Below are 14,672 nucleotides of genomic sequence, written 5' to 3'. Positions count from 1 at the left end.
AGCTTCCTCGGTACAACCTTTTGGCCTAAAAACAATATTGTGAGGTGTGAGGTGTTCAGAATAGAGTGGAAATGAGTGGAAATTAATGTTATTGGGGTTATTAATAGCGTAGGAACAAAAAAAGGCCCATTTATGTGATTTTAGCGGTTTTTTTTTATTTTTTAAGAAAAAATCCAGATCCAAAACACAAAACCCAGAACCCAAAACACGGAAGGGTGGTTTTGGCAAAACCAATCCAGATCCAAAACACGAAGAAAGATCCAGATCCAAAACCAAAACACAAAACACGAAAAGTGTCCGGTGCACACCCCTAGTAAAAACCTTATCCTCTTCTTACTAGGATCCATATATGGGAATATTATATAATCTATATCATATAGGTTAATATTGGCGTGACATGTGGGATCTAGTTCCCTAGCAGATATTTGTTGAATTATCTACATTCCAATAAGGACTAAATTGTTCCCTTTATAGCAAGTAATATAATACTGTCCTTTTAATATCACAGCCTACGCTACCTGAATTGTATCATCAATTGGAGCATGTAAGGATTGCCATTTCACTGTTTTAAATGATGATAAGTGCAGAATAACTCTCTTATTGGTGTTTGTTCATAGATTATCGCCCAATTCTAATAGAGTTCGTAAAACTTCCACTATTATAATATTACACACAAATATGGTGTTTTTACTTCTGATATTAACACTTAATTATCTCTGCACATTGGTGATGTGATTCTTCTCACTATCTTCCATTCTTATAGTGATAGGCTTCCATGCTTATATCCTCAATATTCAGCCACATTTAGTATCTTGGCTCTCAAAATAGATATATATATATCACCCACATAAATGTATTCAACTTTATTCAGTGTATTTTCATCATACAAATTTTCATCAATCTATATGCAAGTGTTGCTGGGAATTACTTTATGCAGATAGTGCATGTCTGTGATTCACACTATTGTGCTGTGTTCACATATCTCTCTGGTATGTCCGGGGGTTCCCTCTGTGACTCAGCACCGCACCAAACCAATGTGTCCTCAGTAATCAGAGTATTCCATTATATAGGCATGTTTTTCATTTTTTCATGCCTCTGATTTCAACAGATTCCACAGTCATGCCCACTTGCTATTCAATAGTGTGTACAGCCCTTAGCTAACAGACAGTCTCATGCAGGTAGCGCTGCCGTTTGTACATACATATTTCAGTTAAACATACATTATTTATCTTGCAGCATTTACTAACATGGTATCTTAATTAGACATAGTGGTATAAGGAGCGCCGCTGACCGACGCGGCGTTTCGCTAGGTAGCTTTATCAAGGTAAGCCGAGCTGCTTACCGGAAGTGTCTTAAATACCCTTCCAAGTTTCACATATCCAATCCAAAGCTCCCTAGACTGTGCTTCTCCAATCCAGTAGCTCCATGTTTCCTAATACCTCCCCTCTTCTATTAGATTGACAGACTCACTCCATTTCAGTGAATATTAATGAGTCTTGTTCACGTATTTCAGACCAGATTAATCAAATCCTGATTGTTCAGTTCTTACATTTACTCATATAATTGTGTTGTAAAGAAGTTATTTCTATATGTATTATGATGACACTGAATGTCTCCAAACCTATTTATCTGCTATGGAAATCTCCATTATCAAATAAAAGTGGAAATATTAAGTACATGGAGTCTATCTCAGTATAGGGTCCATTCAGGTTGGTAAGGTGATTGCAGATACATGGATTTCATCATTCTCATAGGAGAATCTATAATACATCTATTCCTATGGTAATGAAATAATTTTTTATTATTTTTAATAATAAGATCAGGGAGTTTTTTAGCTTCTTTCCTACTTCATGTAATGATACTTTATCCTGTAAATTAGTTCATAACATTTCGATTTGATATCTCAATAAAATAGATAACTCATAATAAAATAATATAATTCCCATCCCATTATTTAATATAATATATCATTTATAATTTGAATTTTCTACACACCCCTATAGATCAATATAAAGGTTCAATCATATTTAGTAAGGTGATTATTAATCTCCATTTGTGATTTTAATTAATATATCCATCCACATCAACGTGTGTGAATTATTAGTGTCCATATATATACGTGTTCGGCCCATACCACATGTAAGTGTATATTACACATAAGTACGTACCTCTATAAATATAGGCATGCACAAATATATATATATATTCCTGCTGCATATTACCCATTAAAGTGTCAAAAGTTTGTTAGAAAAATACCTATCTTAAATGTACTCATCTCTAAAACTTAAAAGTGTGAAAATGTGTAAGACCAAATCAATAAATAAGGAATAAATAAATAAAAAAGTGAAAGGATATTGATAACAAGACCCTAAATTAATAATTAGCCAAAAAGTGCCTAATGTTCGTAAGAGAGGAAAATCATAAATCATAAATCTTAAGTTCCTCATATATCTGGTGATGTAGATATACTCTTAAATCTAGAAATGTAGTCCCATTGATCTCATTATTGCAGATTCTAATTCCATGAACCAGTTTTTATCAATTAATTGATTCCATCATAGTTCTTACTACTGCCTCATATTCTAATGACATTCAAGTATCCTTTTTATATTTTACTCCCCCAGGAAAGGTATGTAGCTATTCTCTTCATTCAAACCCATAGGATTTAGTGTATTCATAAGAAAAATCAGACGAGTTTCTTGTTTCAATAATTCCCTATCCACATCCCCTCCTCTAATGTTCAAATTGATTTTCTTCATTCCGTATGCTCTTAATCCACTGGGGTTCCCCCCATGATATTTTAGGAAGTGTTTCGCTATTGGGGTCAAAGGTTTAAACATTCCACGGTCTCTTTCTGCATTCTTGATACTGTTTAGATGTTCAAATATCCTCTTTTTGAAAGGTCTTTTGGTCTTTCCGATATAGCTTTTGTGACATGGGCACTGCAGATTATAGATTACAGCTGTTGTATTACAAGTAATGTAATCCTTAATATACCATTTCTTGTTAAACCTGTCAACATATGATTCCATTGGTATCATAGTTAGACAGGCTTTACATGTTCCGCATTTGCGGGATCCTTTCTTGAAATAAATTTGTTTAAACCTTTGACCCCAATAGCGAAACACTTCCTAAAATATCATGGGGGGAACCCCAGTGGATTAAGAGCATACGGAATGAAGAAAATCAATTTGAACATTAGAGGAGGGGATGTGGATAGGGAATTATTGAAACAAGAAACTCGTCTGATTTTTCTTATGAATACACTAAATCCTATGGGTTTGAATGAAGAGAATAGCTACATACCTTTCCTGGGGGAGTAAAATATAAAAAGGATACTTGAATGTCATTAGAATATGAGGCAGTAGTAAGAACTATGATGGAATCAATTAATTGATAAAAACTGGTTCATGGAATTAGAATCTGCAATAATGAGATCAATGGGACTACATTTCTAGATTTAAGAGTATATCTACATCACCAGATATATGAGGAACTTAAGATTTATGATTTATGATTTTCCTCTCTTACGAACATTAGGCACTTTTTGGCTAATTATTAATTTAGGGTCTTGTTATCAATATCCTTTCACTTTTTTATTTATTTATTCCTTATTTATTGATTTGGTCTTACACATTTTCACACTTTTAAGTTTTAGAGATGAGTACATTTAAGATAGGTATTTTTCTAACAAACTTTTGACACTTTAATGGGTAATATGCAGCAGGAATATATATATATTTGTGCATGCCTATATTTATAGAGGTACGTACTTATGTGTAATATACACTTACATGTGGTATGGGCCGAACACGTATATATATGGACACTAATAATTCACACACGTTGATGTGGATGGATATATTAATTAAAATCACAAATGGAGATTAATAATCACCTTACTAAATACGATTGAACCTTTATATTGATCTATATGGGTGTGTAGAAAATTCAAATTATAAATGATATATTATATTAAATAATGGGATGGGAATTATATTATTTTATTATGAGTTATCTATTTTATTGAGATATCAAATCGAAATGTTATGAACTAATTTACAGGATAAAGTATCATTACATGAAGTAGGAAAGAAGCTAAAAAACTCCCTGATCTTATTATTAAAAATAATAAAAAATTATTTCATTACCATAGGAATAGATGTATTATAGATTCTCCTATGAGAATGATGAAATCCATGTATCTGCAATCACCTTACCAACCTGAATGGACCCTATACTGAGATAGACTCCATGTACTTAATATTTCCACTTTTATTTGATAATGGAGATTTCCATAGCAGATAAATAGGTTTGGAGACATTCAGTGTCATCATAATACATATAGAAATAACTTCTTTACAACACAATTATATGAGTAAATGTAAGAACTGAACAATCAGGATTTGATTAATCTGGTCTGAAATACGTGAATAAGACTCATTAATATTCACTGAAATGGAGTGAGTCTGTCAATCTAATAGAAGAGGGGAGGTATTAGGAAACATGGAGCTACTGGATTGGAGAAGCACAGTCTAAGGAGCTTTGGATTGGATATGTGAAACTTGGAAGGGTATTTAAGACACTTCCGGTAAGCAGCTCGGCTTACCTTGATAAAGCTACCTAGCGAAACGCCGCATCGGTCAGCGGCGCTCCTTATACCACTATGTCTAATTAAGATACCATGTTAGTAAATGCTGCAAGATAAATAATGTATGTTTAACTGAAATATGTATGTACAAACGGCAGCGCTACCTGCATGAGACTGTCTGTTAGCTAAGGGCTGTACACACTATTGAATAGCAAGTGGGCATGACTGTGGAATCTGTTGAAATCAGAGGCATGAAAAAATGAAAAACATGCCTATATAATGGAATACTCTGATTACTGAGGACACATTGGTTTGGTGCGGTGCTGAGTCACAGAGGGAACCCCCGGACATACCAGAGAGATATGTGAACACAGCACAATAGTGTGAATCACAGACATGCACTATCTGCATAAAGTAATTCCCAGCAACACTTGCATATAGATTGATGAAAATTTGTATGATGAAAATACACTGAATAAAGTTGAATACATTTATGTGGGTGATATATATATATCTATTTTGAGAGCCAAGATACTAAATGTGGCTGAATATTGAGGATATAAGCATGGAAGCCTATCACTATAAGAATGGAAGATAGTGAGAAGAATCACATCACCAATGTGCAGAGATAATTAAGTGTTAATATCAGAAGTAAAAACACCATATTTGTGTGTAATATTATAATAGTGGAAGTTTTACGAACTCTATTAGAATTGGGTGATAATCTATGAACAAACACCAATAAGAGAGTTATTCTGCACTTATCATCATTTAAAACAGTGAAATGGCAATCCTTACATGCTCCAATTGATGATACAATTCAGGTAGCGTAGGCTGTGATATTAAAAGGACAGTATTATATTACTTGCTATAAAGGGAACAATTTAGTCCTTATTGGAATGTAGATAATTCAACAAATATCTGCTAGGGAACTAGATCCCACATGTCACGCCAATATTAACCTATATGATATAGATTATATAATATTCCCATATATGGATCCTAGTAAGAAGAGGATAAGGTTTTTACCTACCCTGGATTACACTTGCTAACCAGTCTAATAATACCAACATCAGGATACATAGTGTAAAAGGAGCGCACGCTTTTTTATTAATACACTCATTCATAACACACATATCACCATTCCCTTTTTAATATTTCGCTTTTTAGTCCTTATATTATTCATTAATTAATAAAAGTTATGTTTTATGTTATGTTGTTTGATTAGTGCACCGCAATGGACATTTCCTTCTTCTTTTTTGTGTGATGGGTCTAGCCAACATTATACCAAGCAAGTACATAAATACAGGTGTCTGTACACACCTTCTGTTAGGCAGGATACAATACACTAGTCTAATGAGAGTAATCAGAATTTTACAGTATTGGCTACATTAGAGGACTGGGGAATCTTCTGTACATTTTTTGTTGAATTTTACCTAATTTTGGGCTAGTTATAAAGCTTACACCCAATGACCTTTACAAACGTTGTTCACACTGGTGTTTTAACCTACAGACCTGTAATACAGATATTAAAATGTAGAATATCTTACCACAAGGAACACTTTGTGGATGATTGTCATTTGTCCATACATAGCCACTGATCCTTACATTTGTAGATAGAGTGACACCACGACAGGTTACAGTCTACAAAATCTTGACTAGCCAGCGTGTACTGTACTTGAGAGTCCACATTTTCAGTCGGGATGTAGTCAAAAGGTTGACAATGACAATTATCACAATTATAATGTCAGTTATGTCGACTATTAAAATGTTGTCAGAATGTCGGCATTACATTCGAGCAGCAGGTGGGAGGGAAGGCTGTGGGGGGGGGGAGGTTAGGGTTAGACTGCGGGGAAGAGAAGGTCAAGGTTAGGCATTGGAGGCAGGGTTGGGATTAGAGGCAGGGAATAGTGTTAGGGGAAAAATACTCACCTGCACACCAGAGGATCAGAAGTCTGACCCGGAAGTCCCAGCAGTGGCATGAGTTCGTCCCAGACACCCGGAGGCAAGTTATAATTTGGTGCCCCCGTCACAGCTGCTGACACTGTAATGTAGCAATACGCATGCATATGGGATATAGACGGATGAAGGCAGCAGCTGATGGTCTAACATGGAGCTCTCCACTAGTGTATGGTGGCTTCTCAGGTGCCGGGAAGGGGTGCCATGTATTGGGCGGCCGTGACGGTGCACTCCGGGTACATAGTTACAACCCTAAGTGGGGTGAACATGTTGTGGACAATGGAGGAGGTGCCCCTTCAGAGCTGTAGCCCGGCGGCAGACGCCTCCATTGTCTCCCATAGTTCTGCCCGAGTCACAGTCACATAATCGCCGGAAACCGGAAGATGCCACTGGAGCCGTTGCAGGGAGCAGGTAAGTCACCGCTGGGCCACCAGGGATGATATGTCGGCATTCTAACATTTTGACAGTTCACCACAGTTTACTTGATGAATGTTGACATGGTCAAAGTTGGCATTATGACCATGTTGACATTATGACTGTCGACATATCATACCCAACCCCTTTAGTCATATGATGGCATCAAAACACAAGTAATGCACAATTATGATATCACAAACCACCCAAACATTCAGCTGATGTGGAAAGAGATCAGTAGCTAAATGTGTAATACCGGACACAAATGAACACACTTATGGAGAATATTTTCCAAGTGTGTTTTAATTAATTTATTGGGTGGATAATAGTAGCATTTCTTCCATATATTCTTTCTGTTTTTGCATATCTTTCTTTTTTATTATTTCCGTCTTCTGGAACAGATAGATACTGTGGGGGAAAAAAAATTGTTAACAATAGTTTAATTTACCACATTATAAATGTCACGTTTACATAAAGGCATATGCAGGATGTCGAGCGGGTACAGTACTCGAGACTCTCTGGGGCTCAGGCTTGCTGGGCAGGCATACAGTAACCATGCCCCCAAAATGTTGCAGAGCTTCTTCAAATGGCCTATGGCTTGGCAAGGTTACCCTTCAGTATTAGGGGAACCCCAAAGCCCTCAGTGGCACCAGGCACATTATCCATTCCTAAACAGGCAAGATATTTGTGGGAAAATACATCTACATGACAACACTTTTCAATATTATTATTATTATTATTATTATTATTATTATTATTATTATTAATATTATTATTATTAACCTTTATTTATATGACACCACAAGGGTTCCACAGCGCCTCACAAAGTACATAAACAAATGAGCAAACATGAAAACAGTGACTTACAGTACAAAACAATACAGGATAAGAACATAGTTTATAAACATTGCTGCAATAACGATCCTAACACTCAAAAAAGCAGCAGGGCATCAGCTACCAAGTGTAGGGAGTTTGGAGTAGATGATCGTATGAGTGAGGGAAGGAGAAGCACATGAGGGAAGAGGGCCCTGCTCATGAGAGCTTACATTCTAAAGGGGAGGGTCAGAAAGACAGGGGTGACAAAGATAGGGTAGACTGTGAGGAAGAAGCATGGAGCAGCAGGTTAGGATGAGAGCTGGAAGGCTTTGAAGTAGTGAGCCTTGAGAGCCCGTTTGAAGATTTGTAGAGAGTTGGAGAGTCTGATAGGGAGAGGTAGAGAGTTCCAGAGGTAGGGAGCAGCACAGGTGAAAATATTGTATCCAGTGGGTATACTGGAAATGTCACAAACCAGTGCTGATATACTGTATGCACTCACTTACAGAAACACTGCTCTATACAAAGCATATCAGTGCTAGACAGGCTTAGTGGTTCAGAATCTGACTGAGCCTCTGTAAAGGCAGCATCACTGAAATAATATAATGGCTTAGGAAACATGTTAAGCTACTCCTATAGTATTTAGAAGAGAAGAAATCAGGGAAATGCTACAGTACAGTAATTCCTTTAAAAGTGTATGTAAACATTCTAGGGCCAACACCTATTCTATAAAAAGTAAGAATTGTGTAAGGGCCTGGGTTTTACTTTTTAATGCCTATTTTTCCTATATAATCAATTACAAAAGAATGTATAGCAAATTGCGCTCATACAAAGTACACATTGATTGGTATGGCAGAAATAGAATGTCACGTCACTCTAATTAAGTTACAACAGAGGTTCCCAAACGCAGCCCTCTAGGCTCCCAAACAGTTCAGGTTTTAGAGATATCCATGGTTGAGCACAGGTGGTTGAATCAAATTGACTGAGGTACTAATTAATTCACCTGTGGTCAAGCATTTATATCCCTAAAACCTGGCTGTTAGGATGACTTGAGGAACTAGTTTGGGAACCCTAAACAATTTAACGAATATGTGTCATTCATGTATATCATATGATATCTGCAATAATCATTACAAATATATATTCACATAAGAAAATCACAGTTGAAGTAATTAATAGGGTTGATACGTCTTTAAATGTATAGCACGCTGCCAATTGCAATATAAAAGCCAATTAATTTCCTCAGGATTCTGATAGAGGCATCAAAAGAGTTAAATGAACAAATTACATGTGAAGTAAGTAAAGCTATGACTTAAAGCCACATAACAGTACACAGCAGCTTTAATTGAGCATTGGTTGGTTTGCCCACAGGATTTAACACAGCAAAGTCAATAATATTAAATACAAAATCAGCCATGGTTTGCATTCCATTTTATTGCCATTTTCATTTTCAGTTGGCGGCTTTTAAAAAGTGTAAAAACATGTGGCACATGGATGTCACCTCCACTGTATTCCGTATGTGTTTTGTCTAACAGAGTAGTGAACAATAGGTAATTCACTACCAGCCCATAGTAACACTGTGAGGACTGAAATTTGTGTAGAAATTTAAATTCACAGCTCTATTTATATTATTTGTAATTAGCTTTAGATATACAGCACATACCTCAGGGCAGAAATGACTACGATGATGAAGAAGCCACAGGCAAAAATTGCTATCTGGGCACGTGAGCTGATTATTTCCTCGCTATCCAAACTAGCCGCTGTATGTGGTGTGACAAGGGCAATGTATGGCAATGTTGGCCGGGGCTTGTACTCCTTAGTTGCCATCTTCACAACTGCATGAAAGAGAATAACAGAAGTTAATAAAACATGTGTCAGTGTATTCTGATGGAGTCCAGGTGTGCAGTAACACCTAAGGGTGTGGTCTGAAGGCCCCATACATCAGAGATTGATTGCAGCAATTGTACAATTTGCAATCGATTGTGTATAAAAATCTTTGGTACTTCCTCATCTTTGCGGCACCCTGCTGGAGGTGCTAGTTACTCTACTTACGTATCTGCACTAGTCAGTGAAGATACGTAAGTAGCTTAAAGATCAGCCAGTGTCCAACGTCATTCCCTACCATCCGGAGGGGGAATATATCCTTGTGACGAGCGAAGCGAGCCACCGTGCCCGCAAGGGGCCGAGTGGTATTTCCTCATCTTTATGCTACTTACGTATCGTCACTGACTAGTGAAGATACGTAAGTAGCGTAACTAGCACCTCCAGCAGGGGACCGCAAAGATGAGGAAGTACCGAATCTTTCCCTTTTTCAATCGATTGCAGAATTGCCACAATCGATTGAAAAAGGGAAATATTTTTATACACAATCGATTGCAAATTGCACAATTGCTGCAATCTATCTCTGATGTATGGGGGCCTTGACACTGATTTCTTCTCCTGCTGGAGAGCCTGGTATCATATGTTGCTGGCTCCTGACAAATCATGTGTCGATCTATAGGGTACGCCTAACTTATTTATAATGTTATAATAATTCTATATAATGTAATCTGTCAGCTTTTTTGGTTACCAGATTCCAATAGAAAAGTGGTGACTTGGGGCTCTATTTATTATTATTATTATTTTTACTAAAATAAAGTGAAAAAGGCTGTTTTCACACCCTTTTTACATTATTTTAGTTTCACCTAAAGTTACTACAGTTGGAGTCAGTGGTTGAAGTGGGAACTTTGAAGTGGAGGTATGGGGATGCAAAAAAAAAAATTGGGCATGGCCATGCATAATGAGGGGCATAGCTATGTGTCATGAGGGGTCTGGCAACTCAAAATGGGGGCGTCATGCATCCATCCTTTCATCTCTCACCGTTTGCACCTGCACTTGGCCTGATCACTACGGATTGCTATTGCAATTGCACACGCAGGTCTGCTGCAAAAATATGCTAACGTTTGCAATCGCCAAGCTGTCACACGGCCAGCATAGATACGCCCACTACCCCATCTCACATCCATAATACTGTGCTGCGTATACATCGGAAACATCATCCCCTCACGCACAATTACAGAAGGTCTGCCCTTACTCAGAAATTGCTAACCTCGTCGCACGGAGTGAATACACAAGCTGTGTATGGTGTCACAGTAGCTAATTTATGCACCCATGCAAAGGTGTTTATATGGATAGACACGCCCATGTTTATCAGACCACTCCCCTGTCACCACCCCCAAACACTGACTACCTGTCACTCACTCTGCTATGGCTTTCTGTAGTCTGCGTTATCATAAAGCTGCTGTTGCGCACTACGGTGCATGAACTATACGCAACAATCGGCTGTCTGTGTACGCTGTTGCAGTTGTGATCTGTGCTGAATCAGGCCCACTGAACACTCTACCAGTATAAAGCAATGTAGTAAAGTATGTTCTTTTACAAGTTCATTGTGACATAATATTAGGCTGCGGCAAGTGCCACCTTACCTCTGCTTTTATCAGGAGTCAGGACTGACAGGGAAGAGCAGCACATCACCCAGCTGAGCGGACTTAGCGCAGGGGGGGGGCTGCGGCAGCAGTGGGGGCTGATGGCCCATGGGGGGTGGCATCTGTTATTGGCCAGCAGCCGCAATGCATGCTCTGGGGGTCTGGGGATGGTGACGGCTGGCCAGCAGCGGGGGTTTGCGGCTGTTACCGGCCGCAGCTACAGTTGGGCTGCCATCAGAAATTCTGGGGACCGGTATTAAGAAAATAGGCAGGGCCCCCTCCCGGACCTTAATGGGGGTACACAGTGCAGGGAAAGATGGACATGGGGGGCACAAGGCTAGGAAAGCTGGACTGGTAGGACACAGGGCAGGCTGGACTGGGGTGATGGCACAGGGCATGGAAGGCTGGACCTTAATGGGGCACAGGGACAGTTGGCTTGACTGGGGGGGGGGGGGGGAGTGCAGGGAAGGCTGGCTTGAGAGCGGGGATTGCAGAGGCAGGAAAGGCTGGCTGGACTGGAGGGGGCGGCGGGGAGGGGTAGGCTGGACTGGGGAGGGGGAGTCAGGGAAGGTAAAGCAGGCTGGAGTAGAGGGGAGGCAGGAAAGGCTGGATGGAAGGGGGGGCAGTGAAGACTATTTGCACTAGGTGGAGGGAAGGACGCAGAGCAGTACCTGACTTCCTTGTTTCTTCAGAAGGCCCGGAGGGAGTTGGGGACCCGGGTGGGAGCGGTGCAGATATGCACCAGCAGTCAGTAAGAAACAGCGCTGTCTAGATGTCAAATATGGTGCCGGCTGCAAGCTAACGCCTCATGGACCGGCAGCCAATCAGGAGTGGCCACTTCTGATTGGCTTGCGGTCAGCTCCAAATATTTGATATCCCAATAGCGGCGATGTTTTTTACTGGCTAATGGTGCATATCTGCACTGCTCAAACCTGGGCCCCACACTCTCTATGGGCGCAGGACTCCAGGCCCGGCAGTTCCCCTTTGATGGCGGCCGGCGGCACCACCTTGTTACAGGGCCGGAGAGTAGCGGCTGCTATCGCCACGACAGCAAGCAGGGTGGACGTCGCCGATCATGAGGGACGACCCTGGGCAGGGGACATGCAGAAGCGGGGGGACAGGCACGGCTGGGCGGGCGGCGCCATACTGCCTGGCATTTACAGTGACTGACACACACTGACTGCTCACAGGCTGTCACAGGAGCACAGCCCCTACAGCCATCCGCAGTTATGTTTGTGCATCTGGCTTTACGGGCTGTCCTCCTGAGATGGCAGTGACTGACAGTAGCGGGCAGAGGCTCTCCACCCGTCCCTGCAAGTTGGAAAAAAATAAATAAATTTTAGTGCTGGAAGTGCCGGTATGCTATACCATTGCATACCGGCACACTTCGAGCACTGGTTGGAGTAGAATTCATAAAATTCTTCTCCAACCCCTAAGTATCACTTAATTTTAGTAATCAGAACGCATTTCCCATAATTGTAATCGGAAATGCGATCTATGTGCAAGTTACTAAAAATAAATTGTGAAAAAAATACCTGGGGAGGCCCTGTGATAATAACGCCACCTGGAAGTGGTGTTATCTAGGGTCTCCCCCGGTTACCGGACTCCTGCTCCACTCTGTCATGCAGAGCATAGCCCGGAGCCGGCCCCAGTGATCAGCTGTGTAGTCTAAACAGACCACACGCTGATACACTGCAAAAAAAAAAAAAATAGTAAAAAAAAAATGTACTTACCTGAGTCCAGGAACCGGAGTTCGGGGCTCCGGTGATGTCCTCCCTCAGGTCAGCTGGTCTCCCATACTGCACTGTGGCCCGGTCATCAGGTGACCGGGTCCCAGTGCAGTATGGGATGTCAGCTGACCGGAGGCATGGAGGACATCACCGGAGCCCGGATCATGCAGGTAAGTGCAATTAAAGGAGGGAGGGTCGCGGGGGTGGCGTGGGGGAGTCTGCAATCGTGGGAGGCAAGGATTAGCGCCGGGGGCGGGGCTTAGCGCAGCTGGGGGTAGCAGCGGCGGCCGGTCGGCGCATACGTCGGCACTTGTCACAGTATTTTTTGCAAAAAAACCGTGATAAGGCTGTGGAGGGGATTCGCAGGGACAAAGCTTTACTGCAAGCTCTGTCCCTGCAAGGGATTTTTAGTAAATCCCTTGGATATTGCCTGAATTCGCAATGCGAGTTCAGTCGGTAATATCACACTACAATCTTCATTGCCAATGCGGATTGTAGTAAATAGAGCCCTTAAGCACTTAAACTGGACTATTACTCAAATTAAACACCTATATATATTGGCTGCACTCAGAGTAAATCTACTAGTATACTAGTATTCCACCAAACAACTACAAAAAAAACAGATTGCACCTGCAGATATATTGTAGTCAGGGGCGGTTTAAGAGAGGAGGGGGCATGTGTGCAGCCTCTGTTTGGACCCCCTACTCTCTGGCAGAAAGAGCACAGTAGATTCTGGCTTCATGAAAGAATCTGCTGCGCATACGCGGGTCTCCGGGAAAACGGTGTCTGTGCCTTATTCCCGGGGACATCTTTTCTGCGCATGTGCGAGTCCCCGGGAAAATGACCACCGCCATTTTCCCTGTGATTTTTGTTGATCTGCAGAGCCAGCCCGGCGCTACAGAGCAGCACTCTGAAGACTGCGGAAGGGTAAGTATAAACTAAATATGGGTGCAGGGTGTGCGGCGTGGGCCCCCCTGGACTCAGGGGCCCATGTGCACCACACACCCTGCACCCATTATAAATACGCCCGACTGTAGTAATTACTGTACCACTAGACGTCAGTTTTAATAAATTTCCTAATACACAATATTTAAATATAAAATCATCAATAAATTCTTAAAAAATGTAAAATCACACAGATCTCATGAAACAGCATAAAGCTAAGTGATATTAATAGTACAGGCTTATGTGAACAGTCCTTCAATCTCTTATTTGCACAGTAAAGGTGAATCCTGCACTGCTCTGTACGCACTCTGCAGAACTGTCATAGTGATCATACCTTTTACATTATATGTAATGATGCTGACTGGAATACGTGACAATAATTGTGTACGACATATGTACACGTCAGAGTCATTCATCTGCACTTCTTTCTTCACAAAGAAAGGCTCTTCTGTCATTAGCATAGGAGATAGGTCACTCTTCTAGAAAAATAATGTAAATGTAAATACTGTATAGTGTTATATTATTATCCTTATATGGCGCCATAAGGGGCCTGCAGCACCTTACAACGTACAAAAAACAGAAACAGTATGAACAAAACAAGGAAAAAGTGACTTACAGTACACAACATTGCAGGACAAGGAGATGTTTTATAAACATTGCTGCATCAGCACATAGTGGTCTATTTACTAAGCTGTGTTAGGAGACAGAGTGAAAAGTGATAAGAAAGTGATAAGGTGCCAGCCAATCAGCTCCCAA

General features: G+C 40.5%; 1 protein-coding gene across 1 annotated transcript in view; it reads right to left on the bottom strand.

The window, feature by feature from the left end:
• Positions 1-7,266: 7,266 nt before the first annotated feature.
• The window catches only part of IZUMO1 (izumo sperm-oocyte fusion 1), an 88,944-nt gene continuing 81,538 nt past the window's right edge, over positions 7,267-14,672 (bottom strand). The window contains exons 10-12 of the mRNA XM_088444475.1: positions 14,251-14,395; positions 9,441-9,612; positions 7,267-7,372 (exon numbers count right to left, since the gene is read on the bottom strand). Of these exons, the coding sequence (XP_088300601.1) occupies positions 7,276-7,372; positions 9,441-9,612; positions 14,251-14,395 (414 nt within the window). The 3' untranslated portion in view covers positions 7,267-7,275. The remainder of the gene's footprint in view (positions 7,373-9,440; positions 9,613-14,250; positions 14,396-14,672) is intronic.

The sequence above is a fragment of the Taudactylus pleione genome, unplaced genomic scaffold (assembly GCF_031769625.1).
Source record: "Taudactylus pleione unplaced genomic scaffold, aTauple2 ptg000366l, whole genome shotgun sequence".
Classification (NCBI taxonomy): domain Eukaryota; kingdom Metazoa; phylum Chordata; class Amphibia; order Anura; family Myobatrachidae; genus Taudactylus; species Taudactylus pleione.
Note: the sequence above shows the minus strand (reverse complement) of the source record. Positions and strands in the feature narration are given on the sequence as shown.